General features: G+C 43.7%; 1 protein-coding gene across 1 annotated transcript in view; it reads right to left on the bottom strand.

The window, feature by feature from the left end:
* Positions 1-336: 336 nt before the first annotated feature.
* The window catches only part of GUCA1A (guanylate cyclase activator 1A), a 68346-nt gene continuing 47298 nt past the window's right edge, over positions 337-21384 (bottom strand). Inside the window, exon 4 of the mRNA XM_086923359.1 lies at positions 337-5107. Within this exon, the coding sequence (XP_086779485.1) occupies positions 4932-5107 (176 nt within the window). The 3' untranslated portion in view covers positions 337-4931. The remainder of the gene's footprint in view (positions 5108-21384) is intronic.

Below are 21384 nucleotides of genomic sequence, written 5' to 3'. Positions count from 1 at the left end.
CTTCACCTACACCATCATCGACTTCATTGCATCCCAGTCTTTTGCATCCGCCAACTACATTTTAATCAGCAACCTCAATTTTCACCTGGACAAACCCAACAACCAGAACATCATATCCGTTCTGGAGAATCTCACCTGCATAGGACTCAAGCAGCTAGTCACCTCTCCAACCAACTCAGCAGGACACACGCTCGAACCTGTCTTCTCTGCCAGCAAAAACATCACCTTCAGCCACACCCCTGAACTCTTCTGGACTGACCACCACTGTGTCCATTTCATTTTCACCAAACCCACCCTACACCACCCCACCCACCACCTCCCCCACAGAAGCTGGAACGAGGAAACTGAAGAATATCTCACCACCTCCCTCAGCACAACCCCACCGCCGACATCCACAGATGCCAACACCTCAGCACGTAACCTCCACCAATGGATCTCCAACTGTATTGACACTCTGGTGCCCCTCAAGAAAGCACCCAGCAAGCAACACTCCAAGAAAGTCAGCTGGTTCACTCCCATCCTTCAGTAGTCCAGACAAACCTGGTGAAGGCTCGAGAAGAGATAGAGGAACAACAAAATCCCAGAAGCCCACACAGCCTTCAAAGCCACCATCACCACACACCTCCTCCTCCTCAAAACTACAAGAAAAACGACCCTCCAAGACAGATCAACTCCAACTCATTCAACAGCAAAGAACTCTTTGGCATTGTCAAGAAGTTTGTCAGACCAAACAGCAAGACCACAGACGTCTCACCCTCCCAAGACATCTGCAACAAACTTGGCACCTTTTTACACCACAAGATCAGGCAGATCTACGACAGCTTCAACACCCAAGACCCTTCCACCACGCCTACCACGACCGCACCCAACAACATTGCTCCCCAACATATTCTACTCAACTGGATCCTGCTCACCATGAACGACATGCTCAAGACCATGAAGAGCATCTACTCCGGACACCCATCATAACTCTGCCCGCACCACATCTTCCACAGAGCCGCCACCTCCATTGCCACCGAGCTGGCCGCACCATCAACTGCTCCATTGAGACTTCTGCCTTCCTCAATGACTGGAAACATACAGTGATCAACCAAATGCTGAAGATGCCATCCCCCGACCGGACTTACATCAAGAACTTCTGACCCATCTCCTTGCTCCCCTTCGCAGCCAGGGTCATTGAGAAGGCCATCAACGCCTAAATCTCCAAGTTCATCAAAGCCAACCATGTCCTGGGCCTTTCCCAATCTGGCTTCCAAAGCAACCACAGCACTGATACCACCCACTTCTCCACCACCGACCACATCCGCTCCCTCCTCAACTGTGATGCAACAGCAGCCCTCATCCTCCTGGACCTCTCAGCCACCTTCAACACCATCTCCCAATGCACCCTGAGCATGAGACTACACAATGCTGGCATCCACGACAAAGCTCTGGACTGGATCCACTCCTTCATCACTGGTTAAACATAGTGTGTCAGACTACCACAGTTCCTCTCCGAACCTACAGAGATCATTAGTGGAGTGCCAGAGGGCTCCTCCCTGAGCTCCACCCTCTTCAATGTCTACATTGTCCCCCCACACCCTCAGATCACCCACGAAACCTAGGCATTATACTGACCCCCGCCAGATCAATGCCGTCTCCTCATCATGCTTCCACACGCTTCACCTGCTTCAAAAAAACCTTCAGATGGATTCCCACCAAATCTGGAAATACGGTCACCCCTCACTCATCAGCAGCAGACTTGACTACGGCAATGCACTCTACACCAGTGTCACCCAGAAACTCCTCAGGAAACTACAGAACATTCAAAACGCCGCAGTCAGGCTGGTCCTCAACATCCCCCACAGCAGCCACATCACCAAACACCTGCAAGAACTCCACTGGCTCCCAGTCAACAAAAGAGTCATTTTTAAGTTCCTCACACATGTCTACAAAGCACTCCATAACGCAAGACCAGCATATCTGAACCACTGCCTCTCATTCCACGTACCCATCAGACACTTCAGCTCTGCCCAACTGGCACTGGGCATCGTCGCAAAGATCTGCAAGACCAGGATCGGAGGAAGATCCTTCACCTACCTCGCCGCCAAGACCTGAAACACCCTGCCTCTCCACCTCTGGCAAGCCCTGTCACTGACCCAATTCAGGAAGGCTCTCAAGTCTGAACCTCAGCACCCAGCTGGATCAGCAGCCCTCATTCCCCCTTTGTGCCTTGAGACCCTCTCAGGTTAGTAGTCGTGCTATACAAACCTTGATTGATTGATTGATTACACTTATTTTTGGTCAGAGAATTAGAGAGAAGAAGACTGAGATCATGACCCAAATTTGCTGTGGATACTATGAAGCAAGGAAAAAATATATGAACTGACTTCACTCACATATGGTCTAGCAAACAGGATAAATATGAAACTGCATTGTATTTGCAAGAAGGCTACAATCCTAGTGGGCGATTTCACTGTTTCCCTTTCTTGTTGAGTTCTGCTGTTCTAATGTGTTGTTAACTTAAAGGATTGTGTAATATACGAGATGAATATTGTTAACTGCACAGGATGGCTGCAACATGGAAGTATGTGTACCAGAGTGGAGGGACTCAAACACTGAAAGACGTGTATTCCCTTTCTTGGGTCCAGGAGCCCACCACTTGCAGTTCAGAAAACTCCTGAAAACTGAGCTGCTTAGACCTTAATTTCTCAAAGATTCACAAAAAGGTTAACACATTGGATAGGGCATCCTCTCACATCCATTTAGACTTAAACAACCCTTCCCATAATATGTGTATGCTGTTCTGGTACACAGCACTTATTTTGTTCAAGCATTCCAAAGTCTAAGGTGGCATTGTAGCTCTTTGTAGAAATCTGTAAATACCTAGATAAAAAATAATGATAGCATTTAATCCTTGATAGTTCACACAGGGTCTCTGATGAAACATAGGCAACAGGAGGGTCTAGTCATGGACCATTGGCCAGTCAGTAGGTCACTGCGCCAGTGGTGACGATGAAACGTCGAAGTACATGGATACCAAGGGGAGAGAGAAGATTATGGTGGATGTGGACAGAGCTGAAGAAACGTGGAGCTCCTACTCTTGGTAAATGGGTAAGATGTGGTCGTTCAACGGAGTGCAAGACATGTATTCCTGCTGTTGAGTGCTTCTAGCAGAAGTCTGGCATACCAGGCTGAACTGAAAGAGAAGACAGCCCAGGGAAATGTTTACATACCCGCCCCTTACGGCTCCCAACAAGTGATTCTAATCCACAACCAGAGAATTTGTTTTCACTCCACATATGTTCTTATTTTTAAATAAGATTGAATTATTAATGTTACACCACAATTTATCAAAATAAAATACACCTGTCAAACTTCAGTGAACAAAATACAAACAAGGAAGTCTGTCCATAAGGAACACACCGCATTTCCAGCTGTCCCATTCTCGTGGCAAATCACAAATTGTTTACCTGTCAGCACGCTGTGGGCCTCGAAACAGTTCTTCTCTTTATGACATGATAGTTCATGAATGCTGATCACAGCCCAACCAAGCCTGGCCAGGGACAAAAGCTCCTTACTTAAGGACTGTTCTATAATTGTGGCACTCCATGGACAGATATATCTGCTTCCATGAATTAATACATTATAATACATACATTTGCCATTATATCTGAAGTTATGCAGATGTGTGGAAAGTTTCAGACTTTTTTCCTCACGGATTTCGCAAAGTTCTGTTGCTAACCTCTGTTGCGTTATAAAGTTGTGAAGTTTTACTGAATTCCCACTTTTGCACGAAAATCATGACCTTTTTGACAATTTACGTGGCAAAAGGAACGCATGAAGAAAAAAGTTCTGCAAAGATTTTCCATTGTTCATATAAAAAGTGTGCAAAAGGTAAAACCTACATACATTTTCCATCTAGACTAGGGCTGAGAACTTGGAAAGTTATCTTGTAACATAATGAAAACTGTTCACGGGCAAAAGAAAACATAAACCAGGATTTTTTTTGCAAACCTCGTGCAGTTTGGAATTTCAGAGATTTGCAAGTGCAGAAAACATTGCTGGGATAAATGAAGGTTACACAACTCTAGAACTGACCTTCCAGATATGCAGTGTTAAAAACTCACCCACATGCGTTTAGCACAGTTATTACTACGCAAGGCTATGTATGGAAGAGCCAGCAATGACTTGTCCATCCTTCCATAGTGTTGGAAGCGGAAGAAGATGCCTTAGAGATTTCATTTTGTCTAAGCCCACTACACGACAATAAATATTTTCTCTCAAGTAGTGCTCCCCCGATTATATATAATATACCACTTCTCTTTATTGCCATTAACATCTGTCAGTGATGATAAAGAAAACTCTTTACTTAGATAATGAAACTGGGATGTAACTGAATTAATGTATTTGATTTCAGTGAAAGACCTTTGATGAAAGCTTCTTAAGCGAAACTGTATCTTGAAGGAATATGAATGCTAACGCCGCTGCCCAAACTTTCAGGTAATAACAACCATGATCAATGCATGTTGATTTGAACTCACTAATATGTATACATCTGTAGCATATAGATTCCAACCATCATTTTTCACAACTGACACTCGACAAGGTTCACAGGCACAAAGTCGTCTCTGTCCACATTTATGACATTAAGAATGCAGATCTAGTAATACCCAGCCCCTCATTTTTCTTTGATTTATTTGGTTTTCGAGACTGATGTTGTTTCCATTTTAGTCGCTCTGTTTCTTCTCAGAAGTTCATTCTTGCTGATAGCATGAGTCAAAGGGCGACAGATTACTTTTGCACTTCAAACTTTAGAAGCCTACAGTTTGCTGCTAAAAGGGTATTCTATTAGAGTGCAGTAACCACATTTTCATTTGGCTGGCCCGCCATTTTCCATCCCCATTGTTCTTCAAGCATACAAAATGGCTGCCTTTTCGCTCTATTTGTTCTTAGTTTTCCTCTACTGGCTGCTCCGGGTTGGGTGGATTTTGTATCTCGTCGAGCCGTTTCCCATCATTTTGAATCATCAGAACAATGTGCTTGAGATCCAGGCTGCGGGTCAGAATCTCAAGAAGCATCTCATCCTTCTGCACACCCCCCATGAACTCCTCCAGAGATAGCTCACCTAAAATACACCAGAGCGAGAGTTGAAAATATGCCTTGGTTAGCCACATCACATCACAATGCCTTGCATCTTTTGGGAACATACATCAATAGTCTAAATAAGTTACAAAATCAGTGATGTAGAATGTTTGGCCCTCAGAGTGCCCCAAGAACTCTACTCTGCCCACTATCTTCTGTGTTGTAGCCTTGCCAGTAACATTCGAATTTGGGAAACTTGGACCACATGCCCCCATCCTCACATCCCCATCTTATCACGAAATTCAAAGGTTTAAAGTGTCCAAGACAAAAGAGCAAGTGCTAAACAGAAATCCATTAACAACAGAAGGGGTATTATGAAATGCCATCTTAACAGAAGAATTGGTTGTGTTTCATCTCTGCTCCAATAAGGCATGTCTAAGTGTGATCGATGCAGACTTGAGAACACAGCTATGTAACCCTGTCACATTTTGGGTAGGCCTTAGTCGATGTATATATACTATGGCTAGTCTTGTTTATATGCAGGGCTTTAAGTGGGCCGGGTCTCAAGGGGTCTGAGCACCGGCAGTTTTTTAAAGGGGGCCTCGAAACGGCTCTCTATCGGGCTCTGTTTTGAGCCCTGGCACAGGAGGTCCATGTTTTTTCCTGACTGCAGTTACAGCAGTTTGCTGTCACTGCAGTCTGGAAAAAAAGTGCCACAGTGCAAAACAGCCCGATAGACCCATTTCGAGACAGCAAGCACTTCGATGTGCGCTGCCGACACTGCTCACTTCTCACTAGTGGAGAAGTTACGGCATGACGTCATGCCAGGTGAGCGTTGTGGGGGGGAAGGGAAATCCTTTAAAGAGTCATTTTCTTTCTGGATTTCCCTTCTCTTTCTGTAACTCACGAGCAGCAACATTGTGGTATGGTCACCAGGGCTTTAATTGTAAGCTTTTTCAATATTATATGTAACAAGCCGTAGTTGCAGCTTATTTATCTATGCAACTAATAACCATTGACAAAGCCAATAGTCCTTACTTATTGTAGGTATGATGTTACTTGTTGTATCACATATCTGGTTGCAATGACAGAAACAACAAAATACAAGTCGGCGGCACAATATCCTAAAACAGATTTTTAGTGTGTTTTAAAAGCCACAACCCTAATTACACTGGCCACGCCCCTTTCAGAGACCCCCCAGTTTTTTCATCCCACTTAAAGCCCTGTTTATATGTTCTTGTCAGGGTTTAGGCAGTCTGGTAAAAGCGCTGACTGCAATCGTGCAAAACCTGGAAGTATGTATTAAAAAAACTACGTTTCCCAGCATGCTCGGGGACGCACGTTGTACGTGCGCCGGGAGACACGCAGAGGAGGAAACAAAACACATTTCATAAATTGCAGCGGTGCCGATATTTCGTGTGGAGAACCCTGGTCGGTACGTAGCAGCATCGGAGGTGACGGTAAGAGTACTGTATTCTACTTCAATACCGCATTCCAGTTCTTGGGGGGATACGCGGGAATCCCATATTCGTTTGGTGTACTTCTGCTGTCCTTCGGGAAGTACGCCTTCTTGAGATCTTGTTGCCGGGACAAGCTTTTCCATCTCAGAGAACTCTCTCGGCTGAGCAAGTTCACTCTTTCCGTTGGAGGAGACAGGCAATCTGCCGTCTCGTTGCAGGAAAGACTATAGTGGTGCCCTTGAATTCCCCGTTGGTTGAGACATTGGCTCCTAGTCTCTTACGGGGAACTTCTTACTCTGTATCGTATTTCACGGTGAATTCTGGGCTCAGATTTGTTCACTGTATGACCACGGAGTACTGATTTATCTTGGCCATCCTAGTTGTTTATGCTGGGAATATAAATGGAAACTTGTGACACTGTCTTGGTGCAGGCACAGTTAAGAAGCATTAACCTTGTCTGCTGCTGAGTTTTGATTTTCTATTGATTACCCTTTATATTTATCCTTACACAGGAGAGAGGTGAAATTGGGGTGCCATATAAGTGGGGACTTAACAAACTTCAAATTAACACACAGAATTTCTGGGTACGTAGTAGAACAAAGACAAATGTATAAATGTTGTTAGAGATAGAATCTGCATTTCATGTGTGTTCCTTTGTTCCCCATTACAGTTTGTAAGAACCTGGTATCGCCCTACTCTCTCCTTGCATTCAAAGACAAAAGTATTTTCCTTTACAGGTAGGAGAGTAGATGAGTGAGAACTCCATTCAGGGGGGACAAGGGAAACTGGACAGTATTATATTTAAAGGATTTTTATAGTGTGTTCCTTTGGGTCTTTTATTGTTTTTCACAGCTCTCCCTCCCTGCTGTTCCCATCCTTTCCTTCCCTCGCTTGACTATCCCGATAGTCTGTATATTTATACTTTCAGACATTGGGGCCGTCAAGAGGTGGACCCCTTATAGCATCAGCACAATCCCAAAGATTTGGAAGAAGGAGCCTGACAGTTCTTTTCATATCCCAACTACTACAGTAATTAAAAAGCTAGAACACATACCCAAGTGGGATGTAAAGCTATAGATATATTGCGGTTTCTAAGAATATACATTTAAAGTCGAACACCCATAAGTAGGCAGGGCCGGACTGGCTTACAGGGCAGTCAGGCAGTTCCCGAAGGGGATCGGTCAGTGTTGTGGGCATTTTTTTCAAGAGGTTTGTGGGCTGCTCTATGGTATGTGAGCTGGTTTTCACTGTTGATTTCCCTGATATTATCACAAACATTGTCTGTAGCAAGCACAAATCCATGCAGTATCCAAAACCTTGAAAAACACCTATGTGTCTTTACAAGTTAAAAACTGCCCTATTTGCAAATGTGGGACACTTTTCTAGCTATCAGATTAGGTAATAAGGGCCACTTTTATTTTGGTGCCCGGGCCTATTTTCTGTCCCCGTCTTACCCTGTAATTAAGGCACAATTAAAAAGTAACGGAACCAGAGCACTTCCGGATTTGGTCACATCCTCGCTCCTGAGACAGTGACCATCAGAGAGCAGCGCTTGATCAGCTTTAACTTGTCCAACATTTGGGTCATGGACACAGAAGGATCTCTAACCAGAACAAAACATCTCAAAAGAGATCAATTAACTTAATGTGGCACCAAAGCGTCTTAAGGTCTTTGGGTTTAATCTCCGGATGAAGGCTCGGTACAGATGCCAAGAAAACAACGTCGTTCCATTTATTTCAACATTTTGCTACACTTGTTTACGAAGATGGTATTGAGGGAGGTATTTCTCACACCTGATAAATGCCTATACCCTGCAGTGAGGTAATTACTGGGTGCTATGAAATACCCCAAACCCAAGTTGTGGCCCTGATAAGTTGCAGCGCCTGGATACCCCTCGGGGTGATTAGCGTGCTCTACAAATACTGATTGATTTGGTATTTAACGCCATCAAAATATGCCTTTTTATTAAGCCTTTTCCACTGATAAATGTTGCCAAGTTTCACCTGGCAAAATCATTCAGCAGAAAGCAGCAGTGCCACAATAATCACTGCCAGTGGCGTAGCTTGGTCAGTAAGACTAGGAAGAGGGGCGGGGGAAGGGGGAGGGGGGGGGGAGTTGGTCAGCGGAGAGGGGAGAGTTTCAGATTTTCTGAACAATCACACTTGCATATCGAGGCAAATTAAATACATGAGAAGAAGCAGGGCATGTGGGAGCTAAAGGGGCAGTGGAAAGGGAAAGCATGTCGGATGGTTGAGGGTACTTAAAACAATACTTTGTAAAATAACCAATATTTTTTTAAGAACCTCAAAATAGAGAGGAGAGTGTATGTGTGTGGGGAGTAGACGTATGTTTTTTTTTCTATCTGTGCATGTAAAATCTAAGGGTGAAATCCAACAGACACCTCACCAACTTGACTGAAACCACCTACACCTGCCTATTTACTAGAGAATGTATTTATTAGGGGGTGTAACACCCCAAACACCCTACGAAGCTACTTCAAACTTTATCCCTTATCTCATGATTACGGTCTTTATTTTTATAATCATGGTTTTACTGATTGCACATCAAATTCGGGGAAAGGATGTCTTCAAAATCTTGACAATGCAAGAACTGAGGAAGACGGCAGTCAATAAACCGTATTCCTCAGCCAGTGGGCGTAGCAGTCCTCATTTTAATCTATAAGAGGGCAAAGGTTTTAAGCAACCTGCTCGGATTTTAGTCACCTCTTGTGGTATATCTTCCTTTAAAAACACAGGGTTAAAGGTACCAAGTCATGTTCAAAAGTCAGAATTTGCAAAATGAACAGACTGATGTGCAAACAGGGCTTCATTTTGCGAGCTGATAATAAAGTTGCAAATCTCAAAAGGAATGTTCCCAGTAAGCTGCAAAATGTCCTATTCATTAATATTAATTAGGAGAGGGGTGTTTTGGGACTGGTTCTAAATGCGGGAAGGGGATTTGCATGGGACAGCAAACCTCTGTTTCTGCGTTTCCAATCCCTGGACATCAACATTTGTTTAAATTAGCCTGTGTTCCTTAAAGGGGACATGGGTTACTTTTAAAACAGTGTTGACCTTCAGGGAAAACATCGGTTTGGTGGGGTAGGTGAGGCATGAAGTAATCTCCTTTGCAAATAAGATACGATCCAACTCGAGCATCAGTAGCTAATCAATGGTTTGCGACCACACTTGATTTCACAAACCACTGATACATTGCCTTCTTAGTAAACAAGAGCAAAAATACAATTTGTCCCCGTAGGAGTCACTTAAATACTTTTTTTTATAAATTCTTAGTTAGTCACAACAGTGATCTATCATTCCATAAATGCAAGGAAAATACAGTATTTTACTGTTATTTATTTTTATAAATTATTTTCATTATCAAAATGATGAAAAATGGCAACATAAATACTACATGTGCTGATTTCGTTTCAAGAAGTATACAACACCTTTTGTTTTTAACATGGAAAAGCAAAATACCATGCAGAGAGGAATTTATCACAATATACTACATTCATTCTAACATCACAGGAAGGTGGTACAAATGACAACAAAACGGTGTTAGGCGTCGACGTTTCGGTCCTTCTTTCGTTTATAAAATCCATAGGACCATCATCAGGACAAGTTGCACACACATATCTACAAATAAATACAAAAATCAATATCGAACTCCTTGCAAACCAGGTATCGTCTAATCACCCAAAGGGACAACAAAGCAGAGACATGCACCCTACGTGTAACTAAAAAGTGTTCAAACAAGGACACCAAAACCCAGGAATAAAGACCCGTGCACTGTGATGGTCTTAGTAATTACACAAATTTTAAAGGTCTTACCAAAGACCTCTAGCCAGAGGTCGCAAGGCCTGAGAGGACAAGAATGTCCAAATGACTACAAATATGAAATAAATACCGACGTAAGGCTTGAGTAGAGACCTAAGTCAATATATGCTTAGGATTGAAAACATAGAAACTATACTTACAAATAGGTTCAGTTAATCAATCTGCTTATTTCGTGAAAGTATATATTGGCCCTGTATAAATACATAAAAGTGAGCCCAACTTCAATGACACGCTCTAATTCCGATTTCCTTAACCAAAACCTGCCGACACCCATTGTGTACAAAAGTGGAGTACTCACAGCCAGAGTAAATCAAGGGCGTATAAGTCACCTGCAATCAAAGAAACTTGTTAGCAACTCACAGCCCATCAGGCAGAACCGGCGAAATGTAACGCTATACATCTTGTAATCAGCATTCCAATGAACCACGCTGCTATTACTCACTTTTGAGAAGACAGTTCGACTTCCTCTCGGCTTGTTAGTGCAAGAATGCCGAGCCCGGCATTCAGTAAACATAACCCTTGCCCTGTGCGGCGTCATGACGTAAGACGCATCTGCCGTCTGGATGTCACGAAAATCGGGCAGTGCTCTTACAAAACAACTAACATACGCAACTGAGATCCATATGGTCATTAAAAGGCTACCCATCTGGAAGACTGTTTATTTACACTTTGTTGAAAGCAAAACTATTATCAAGCACCATATATCGAATTTACATGAACACATCGGCGGCCATCTTGGAACGGAGTCCGTTGTATAAGTAATATGACACAAGTCAGGTCAGATCCTGTAGTAGCTTACCCCCAACCAATAAACTACCGGCACTATCAACAACCGTATCGTGTTTTAACACACTATTCATTTACCAGTAGAACTATGATACAGATTAAACTCTATCATAGATAGCCAGAAGTGAAAGTTAAAGAACAGATGTTTACAATGTAGCCACAGTATGCCATTCAATTAAGGAGTTTAACCCCTTGTCAACCGTGTCACATGTCCAGATCCATTTATTCTCCCTGAGGGTGAGAAGACGATTGACATTGTGGTATCGTTTAGTGCACTTGATGACATCAATGACAAACCATAACATTTCATTGGGTAAATGTGACTTCTGATGATAATGTTGATGATAATGTTCTACCAATGGTGCAGTGGTCACATTACACCTGATACGCGACTGGTGTTGTAGGACACGTTTCTTTACCTCTTGAGTGGTTTTAAATATATACAGCAGTGGACGTGGGCATTGTATACAATAGATGATATTTCTTGTATTGCAATTCGAATGATGAAACATTTTGAATTTTGAATTCTTTCCCATTTAATTTACAACTTTTCATTGCCTTAGTTGTCTCACATGCTGCACAATTACCACAAGGGTAATGTCCAATGATAGGAGCAAGTCCCCACTGTGACTGTAATGTTATTGATGGTGGTTCTTTGTAAGCCTTTACAAGGTGATCTCTTACATTTCTCCCTCTCTTGAATGCAAAGCGAGGCTGTGCCGGATGGGGTTCAACCTTTCTAATCAGATGCCAGTTGTTTTTGATAATCGATCTAATCTTGTTAGATTCAGAACCAAACGTCATTACACACGTCAGAGCTTTGTCCTGATCGTCTAAGCCAAGATTTACTTTCTTAGTAAGTAGAGCATCGCGGTCATAATACCATGCGCGTTTCATGGCTTTTTTTACCAATCTTTATGGATATGCACGCGTCACAAGTTTAGATTGCTAAACCTTTGCCTCCCGAAAATAATCCTCCCTTTTGGTACAGTTACGTCGCAGACGCAGGAACTGTCCAAAAGGGAGGTTATCCCGGAGGTTCCGCGGGTGGTGGCTATCATATTTTAAAAGGGTATTCCTTGCCGTGGGTTTAGTATATAAACGCATCAACAGAATATTGTTGTCATTGTATATGGACAAATCCAGAAAACTGTCCACAAAGGGATTGTTGTTATATATTACTTCATCCTCAAAAGCGGCCACGTAAAGATTAGCTGTGTCTGGCGCGAAAATTGCGCCCATGGCTACTCCTTTTAGTTGGCCATAAAAATCTGCTCCAAAGATAAAGTAATTCTCATTAAGGGCGATCTTGGCACATTGAACTATAAATTCTGTAGGAACTTGGTGAGGCCGTGTTCGCGTGTCTAGGATGTTGTTGATAATCACCAGAGCATCATTTTATGGGATGCTCGTATATAAATTGTCAATATCCATAGTAACCAGAATATCAGACTGTGGATCGAATGGTTGGCCTTCTAATTTGACAATCACATCTCGACTGTCCTGTGTGTAAGCTTTTGTTAAAGGCACAAAGGGTTTCAGAAAAAAATCTACATATTCAGCTAATGGTTGTAGAATAGATTGACAACCGGCCACAATTAGTCTTCCAGGGGGGCACTGACTGTGCTTATGAATCTTGGGTAGCGTATAAAACGCTGGAATAGTGTTATCACTCTTGTTCATATAATCAAACTCTTTTTTGCTTAGCCACTGTCCTTCAAGGCCTCTACTCGTCAATGATAGGATTTCTTTATGTATTCTAGATGTCGGGTCACCTCTAAGTTTTTTATAATGACTTGGATTGTTGAGTTGTCGTAAGACCTCACTATCATAATCAATTCTGTTCTGTAGGATAATACCGCCCCCTTTGTCTGCGGGTTTGACAATAAGATCTTCCCGATTCGGGTTTGGAGAACCAATTTCTCTTCTTTTGAAAAGCTAAACTTAACATACTTTCTTTCCTGAAAGTCTTTTTGTGTTTCATTCAGTACTACATTTTCGAATGTTATTAGATCTTTAGGCATCAAATTTGTGGGAGGAAAGAAGGTGGAAAGGCATTTCAAACCACTGATGTTAGTGATATAAGACACAGGAGTGTTTGCAAAAAAATATTTCAAACACACAGTTCTGAAAAATTTATGAAGTTCTACATATGTCATGAATGCATCATTTCTATTAGTCGGTACAAAAGACAATCCATAGCTAAGAACCTCCATCTCCTCAGAACTGAGTGTTTGAGAGGACAAATTAAAAATTGGTACAACTGTCAAGTTAGGATCATCTCCCATAGTCATTTGATTGTTAGACTCTACCACTCGTAGTAACTGTTCCGTGTCTGTCGGAACCCCAGGGTATACTGGTTGCGGAACCATCCTCTCCTGGTGTTCGGAGAGCGCCCTCTCTGCTGTTGTTGTTTACCCCTGGCTAAAAAAGAAGAAGAGGGTAAGTTATGTCCTCTGCCTCCTCTGAAGGATGACCCACCACCACGGTTCTGGCTGTCGTCTGAACTGGAGGAACCTGTATCTGAGAAGGTTGTGTGTTTCGGTACCCAATTAGATTGGTTCCCAGTTTGCTGGAAAAAATATTTCTTTAAGAACGGGTATGTACGTTCTCTACTATAGTTTCTTTGATCCTTCTGCAGCTTTTCAGTTTTCTTTAGAATATTATTTCTTTGAAAGTCAGTGATAATCGCATCTAATTTCTTTAGAAAATCATCTGTGTCTGTGGCCGTTGTATCTTCTCTGATTTGTTCAAAAGTCAGAATTTGCAAAATGGACAGACTGATGTGCAAACAGGGCTTCATTTTGCGAGCTGATAATAAAGTTGCAAATCTCAAAATGAATGTTCCCAGTAAGCTGCAAAATGTCCTATTCATTAATATTAATTAGGAGAGGGGTGTTTTGGGACTGGTTCTGAATACGGGAAGGGGATTTGCATGGGACAGCAAACCCCTGTTTCTGCGTTTCCAATCCCTGGACATCAACATTTGTTTAAATTAGCCTGTGTTCCTTAAGGGCACAAGGGTTACTTTTAAAACAGTGTTGACCTTCAGGGAAAACATCGGTTTGGTGGGGTAGGTGAGGCATGAAGTAATCTCCTTTGCAAATAAGATACGATCCAACTCGAGCATCAGTAGCTAATCAATGGTTTGCGACCACACTTGATTTCACAAACCACTGATACATTGCCTTCTTAGTAAACAAGCCTTAGCAAAGCCAAGGGGGCTCGCTTTTTCGAGAGTTAGAGCTATTGGCATTGTAAATGACAAAGTCTTTTACCCATGTGATATCAATTGGAGAGGTGCACCAGCACAAGTCCAATAAAGAGTCCAATTTGTAAAGTCAAACACCAAGTGTTTATTGTTTCTTGTTAAATCCAAATATATAACAGGATCCAGCCAACGCATTTCGTTCCAAACAAATTTAGATTTTCATCAGGGCTTAATAGTGTAGAATACTAATGTATCAAGATATATTTAAAATGAGCATACATAGTTCCATCAAATGTCAAACAGTCTTTCAGGAAACCAGTGAAAGCTGTTTCACCAATCTCCACGGTCATGCGGTCATGGCTTGGATGTATGTGATGTGTTGTGTAATTGTGTTGTTGAGTTGAAATATGTTGTTTGGTGTCAAATTACGTGGTGTGGAATGGAAATGAGTAGAGTTGAATTGTGTGGCGTGGAACTGTGGTGTTAAGTGAAATTATGCTGATTGGAATTATGTGATATGGTGTGAAGTGTATTTATGTGGATTGTTGCTATGTGACAGAGTGGTGTATGTGGCGTGTATTTCTATGGTAGTGAGTAGAGTATAATATGTCGAGTTGAATTATGTTGCATTGAGAGGTTTTATGTGGAGTATAATTATGTTGGGTAATGTTGAATTATGGCAGTGAGTTGTGTGGCGTGGAATTGCTTGGTATTGTGTTTTACATCCAGGTATGTTACACAGAACTGGATGCCCTGGCTCAACCTAATGAAAAATAGATAATATGCAATCTCCAAGAATTAAATAAATAAAATAAAGATCTGGCTGAGTGGGTGGAACGAGGTGCCCAATGGAGAGCAGACTGCCAGCAACGGACATGCATGAGGAGCGAATGACGTTTGACTGTTCTTCCTCCACAACTCCTGCATATATTTGTAGGCACTCACCCTGGATTATTCTGTTGAAAATACACAGTTAAACTATGAAAGCCTAAGTACAAAAATTTTAGCCAATCAAAAAACTGCCATTATTTATGAAAGGAAGAACAAATAGTAATTGCCTAATTAGTTAATTAACTTCAAAATTAGCACTAGCAAAATGTAACAGTGTTAAGGTCCTGTATAAAGAAAATCACAGTGAGCCAAAGGATGCTGCATGAATTTGTTGCTCTTGTGGCTGGGCAGCATTAGACATATTGCCCGACACCTATATGATTCGATATGAAGGGCGCGTTTATCTACTCAAGCCCAGGTACAGCTCGTGCACCGCTTTAAGTACTTACATGCACTTGCAGAAACAATTAAAAGAGGTGAAAACAGCTGGAATGTATGGGACCCTTTACATGGAACTTACTTACTACACATTCAATGTGATGCAGCGCAGGATTGAACCTGCTCAATGTTCATTCTACACACACACACACATAGTACATTTATGAATGTAATTAGCCCCCATTTCCATAATGAATGCTTCTGGAAAGCATGGTAGGGTGACACAAGAATGTGACTTTATGTACTATAGGAGCACAAAAGCTGCGCTGCAGTGACACAGCACATTCTATACGAACACTTTCACGCAGTACACTAGTATACCACTGCATGCTAGCATCTATCAGGAACACCAAACTATGAATGTAACCAGTTATGTCACACCTAACGGGTGAAGAGGGAAGGAAGGCAGGTAATCGGAGAGGTATAGGATCCATTGAAGAACAGATGCATACACCAGTACTATTTAGGAGAAAGGCTTCCTAATTAAAGTTAACAAAATTTATATTTCACTTTCTGCAAAAGTAGATATCCTTCAAATATAAAAGGATATGCAATTCCTCAAAACTGTAAAGATGCTCATCTTATAGAGCACCGAAGAACTCAGTAACAAAGCAGCAGTAATGTCAGGCCAGCCTCTGCATTGCACTAACAGCTGCTTAGATCCACTGGGGGGCATATTTACTAGAAAAGGACACAATGCAGTGCACCAATCCCTCTTTCTGCACCGAGCTGAGTCATTAGGAAAGTGCAGGGATACACCGTATTTATGGCGATACAACACATCCCTGTGCTTTCCTCTGTGCTGGTGCACAATGGGCTGCCTAGCGCCAATGCAGGCACCCTTTCACCTTGGTTCAAGTATGCCTGCGTTGCAGGGATGACTGTTTTTGTGCAGGAAAGGACACCTTCTTGCACACACAAAAAAAAGATGGTGTTTTCCTCCTCTATGAGCACTGCAGAATAAAGCACACATAGAAAGAGCAAAAAATGAGGGGAAAGAAAGGTATTTTTCCTTGTTACGTAACTTTAATGCCTTAATAACGTTAAGGCATTAGAATCTGACACATTCCCAGGTTTATGAAACCTTGTAATTCTGGGAATGCTTCAGGTTCTATTGCTGTTACATGGGAACACCCACAGCAACACCCATAGAGCACCCCTTTCATGCAGGAAAATGCCACTGACCAAGCTTAGGTACAATGGAGATTGCAACACAGCTAATGTGATTTACACTATTAAGTGTCCCTGCGGGCTTCTGTACATAGGAAAAACAACACGTAAGATCAAAGAGCCCACCCTCCGAGATACGCTTGGGCCACTATCTGCCCTTCCTCAAGTCTTGACCATAATTGGGGGGGGAATTTAATGCCGTTCCTCATCCCAGTATTGATTCCACAGGCGCCTCCACATCCCATAGGAACAGGGGAAGCAAACGCCTCAATGACTGGGCCTCCACACTGGGCTTTTGCGACGCCTGGCGCACTTGGCACCCTCAGACATTGCAGTACACACACACTTCATCTGCGCCCCACACTAACTCCTGTGTAGACCTTCTCTTTATGCCTGCCCCAGACTGTCGAGCTGTATCCAACATTTAAATATTGGTACAGTGAGTGTCGGACCAATCCCCGCTCCTCTTATGGGTGGGGGGCCCCTCTTGAGCGTGGCGACCCATGTGGCGTCTAAACACCTGGTTTCTCCAGGATTCAGAGTATAAGAAGAAACTTGGGGAAGAATTCACTTCATATTTTCGCACAAATTAGGGTATAGTGCAATTACAGGGTACATTGTGGGAGGCGAGTAAAGCCACGAACAGGGGATACGCAAAAGGGTTCTTCAAACGCAAGCGGCAGGTCCAGGACCACTGACTCTCTCAGCTTGAGACCTCTGAGGGGGCCAGGGAGGGAGGTGCGAAATGCCATCAGCTACAACTCATATGTGAGGAGATCAAAAATATCTCCCTTGAGTCTACCAAATTCATCTGGAGGGCCTTAGTGGCCAGGGCCTACGGATGAGGAGAGAAAAATGGGAAAATGCTCCATTGGCTCACCACCCATCCTGTGTCCAACCGGATTGTGCCTGAGATCTGTGATGCAAAAGGCCAAATCTCTCGCACCCCTGTAGCAATTGCACAGGCTTTTGCGGCCTACAACAAAGAGTTGTATTCAGCAGATCGCTCACATAACCTATAGAATAGTTTCTTCTTTCTGCAGGATACCCCCCTTCCGCGGCTCTCCCAATCGGAAAGTGCCAGCTTAGACAAACCTATCACGCCTGAAGAAATTGGGAACGCTGTCTGCTCTCTAGCCACCCATAAGACCCCCGGCCCGAATGGGCTTCCTGCTGAATATTATGCAGCTTTCCGTGAGACATTGATCCTGAAACTCCACGTCTTCTTTGAGGAGACTATAGAATGGGGTGCCTTCCCATCACTCTCAGACAGTGCCACCATCGTGGTCATACTGAAGGTACATCCTCCGCCGTCCTCCTGTGCTCAGTACTGTCCAATTTCCCTTATCAACACAGAGGTCAAAGTCTAGGCAGCCATCCTCGGCACCCGTATGAAACAGGTGCTCCATGCCCTCATCGCTCCCGATCAGTGTGGCTTTATGCCATGCCATAGTACGAGGCACTGTCTCAGGCATGAACAAATAGCCCTCGCCCATCACAGTCGCCTGTCGCCATACCTGGCCCTAGTCCTACTCGACTTGGAAAAGGCCTTTGATATGGTAAACTGGTGCATCATCGGGGATGTACTGGAGAGAGTGGGATTCGGGCCCTCCTACCAAAGGATGGTGAAGGCCCTTTACTCTATGCCGTGAACCAGAGTTCTCATAAAGGTTACACTGTTGGATGCCTTTCAAATCGAGAGGGGGACCCTCCAGGAATGTTCACTTTCCCCTTTCCTGTTCTCTCTCGCGATCGAACCCTTGGCATGTCGTATCTGCACTGAAGGCCAGTTCCAGGGCTGGCATTGGCAGGAATCTCATGAGGACCGGATCGCCCTCTATGCCAACGATGTCCTCCTCTATCTGTCAGACCCGGCCTGGTCAGGTCCAAGAGCTCTCCACATCGTCCATCTGTTTGAGAAGGCATCGGGCTGCGGCTTAACCCAGCTAAATCCACAGTGGTACCTCTCTATGTTTCAAGGGAGTTTGAGGACTGGCAGGCAACGATTCCCTTACGTAGGCTCTCATTCAAATACCTTGGGATCTGGGTGGCACTCCTTCCTGAATTGATCTGGTCCCTTAATCTCACTCCACTCCTCAAGTGCGTGAATGAGGACCTCCCTCGTTGGCAGACCCTCATGTTGAACCCCCTAGGTAAGGTCGCACTGTTTAAGATGATGATTTTCCACTGTTATCTCCACATTATTCAAAACCTTCCACTTCATCTCTCTTCCGGCTGGTTCCGCAAACTAGATAGTCTAAATCCGACCTTCCTCTGGGGTGGGGCGAGATTGCGTCTGGCTGTCACAACGTGTGAACGGCCCACATAGACGGGGGATGGGAATGACAAACCCCTTCCTATACTACCGGGCCACGCTCCTTTTAGTGATCCATGACTGGTTCAATGGAGGGTGGTCAGACCCAACCTATTGACTGGAGCTAGAAAGCTGCAGATTCTCCAGTGTTCAGGCCATGCTCTATGGGGGCCCAATTCTGCGCACCCTGCCACCAATTACCCGCACAGTACTCCTGGCATGGCGTTCAGCGCTGTGACATATCCAATGGGACACTAAACTCTCACCACAAACACCACTATGCCATGACATATGGCTACGGGAGGTTGCGACTTTGCCAGGGTTCCATAAATGGGACCTCATTGGCATGACCTACTTGGGAGACATATGGAAGGGGGAGCACCTGCCTCTTTCCAAGACCTTCAAAAGTCATACTCTTTGCACTCCACCCAATTCTTTCGATATCTCCAGCTGCGACATGCCCTGACCTTTCATGTCCCTGATCACATAACCCTCCCCGAATTTAGCCCCTTAGAGGATAAAATCCTTATGGGTATCCCAAATTTACCGCTCCCTGGTTAACAACACCCCTTCAACAATAGAGCCTCTCAGGGACTGATGGGATTTGTGGCTTGCCCCTCTTGATGAGGAGGACTGGCGGAACACCCTGATGGCCCCCAGGAAGCTCACAATCTCCTCTAAGCTTCGACTCATACAGATCTATTATCAGCACGGTGCCTATCTTACCCCGGTGCGACTCCACAGGGCAGGTTTTTTGCCAGGCCCACATTGCCCGCGCTGTTAAGCAGACACAGCAGACTTCTTTCATATGATCTTGTGATGTTCTCACCAAATACTGGGCTTCCATTGTGTCTGAGATGTGTGAGGTGCTGAGGTGGGAGTTTGCCCTTAGTGCCTGTGCCCTTCTCCTGGGAGTGATGGAAGGGTTGGATGGCTCACAGGCTGACAGCCTTTTCCTAAGGACCGCAGTTCTCGTAGCCAAGAGAGATATAGCAGCGGCCTGGAAGGACTCAGGGACTCCCACCTTAACTAAATGGTGTGGAGGCGTAGATTGATGCACCACCCAAGAAAGAGCCATCTGTGAGGCAAGAGGGTGCCCAACTAAGCATAAATGTGTATGGTGCAAATGGCTGGGACCTCTGGATTGATTTTTCACCGTTTGGGTGGAAGCAGATTCCATACGAACAGATTGGGGGATTCTCTTGTAACTGTATTGCATTGTTTATCATGCCTGAATGGTGCTACGTCTATGTTGTTGCTGCTGTTTTTTCCACAAATGCCAATAAAATTGATTATCAAAAAAATAAGAAGCAAGTAAATAAGATCAACAAGAAAGTTAACCAATCATTTGCAAAGCCCATTGTATGTGTATTGTATTGTCGTCATTAGGTAAAGAACAACATCCATCTAAAGCTGTCTTTGTAGAGACTAAGGGCCAGATGTACGACTGCTAAAATAGCACCTCGAAAACTGCGAGTTTTTTGCGACTCTCAATTTGCTAGGCGCTATTTAGGATGTACAACAGTGTGTAACACACTGTTAACGATTCCCAATGGGGTCGCAAATAAAGAGGTACATGAATATTAATGAGCCTCTAGCAATTTGCAACCCCATTGGGAATTGTAGGCCCTCCCAGGTATGCTGGGCTCAGCAGGTCACAATATCTGGGACTGCTTTTAAATAAAGCAGAATTTTTTTTTAAATGTAGCCTGTTTTCCTTAAAGGAAAATGGGATGCATTTAAAAAATAAAAAATAAATAAGCATTTTTGTTTCATTTTCTAAGGGCAGGCAGTGGTCCCTGGGACCACTGCCTGCCCTTAAAAACATTTTCCCCTGGGTTTGCAAAGAGGGAGGGGGGCCCTGGGGACCCCTTCCCTTTTGCGACCCCATTACCACCCTCTTGAAGAGGGTGGTTATTTGCAAGTGTTTTGGGCCTGCAATTGCGGACACAAAACATCTGTACATAGGCTTGCGCACGCTATTAGGAAGGGAACGCCCCTTCCTAATAGCGAGTCGCTAAACATTATTTTGCGACTAGCAAAATAGGGTTTGTACATACCCCATGCTGTTTGTATGCGCAAACGGATTCGCAAACCCATTTACGCATGCAAAAACCGTTGTTCATCTGGCCCTAACTGGGTTGCTTCCTGACAGTTACCTGCCTGACTGCATCTGAATTACAGCTATTTTACCAACAGATGGCACCAATGCACTGGTATTCTTTACGTATTTTATTGCTAAGCTAAAGTTGTAACTTGTTAAGGATTTCC

Source organism: Lissotriton vulgaris, chromosome 5 (assembly GCF_964263255.1).
Source record: "Lissotriton vulgaris chromosome 5, aLisVul1.2, whole genome shotgun sequence".
In the NCBI taxonomy this organism is placed as follows: Eukaryota; Metazoa; Chordata; class Amphibia; order Caudata; family Salamandridae; genus Lissotriton; species Lissotriton vulgaris.
This window is presented reverse-complemented; position numbering and strand designations above follow the sequence as displayed.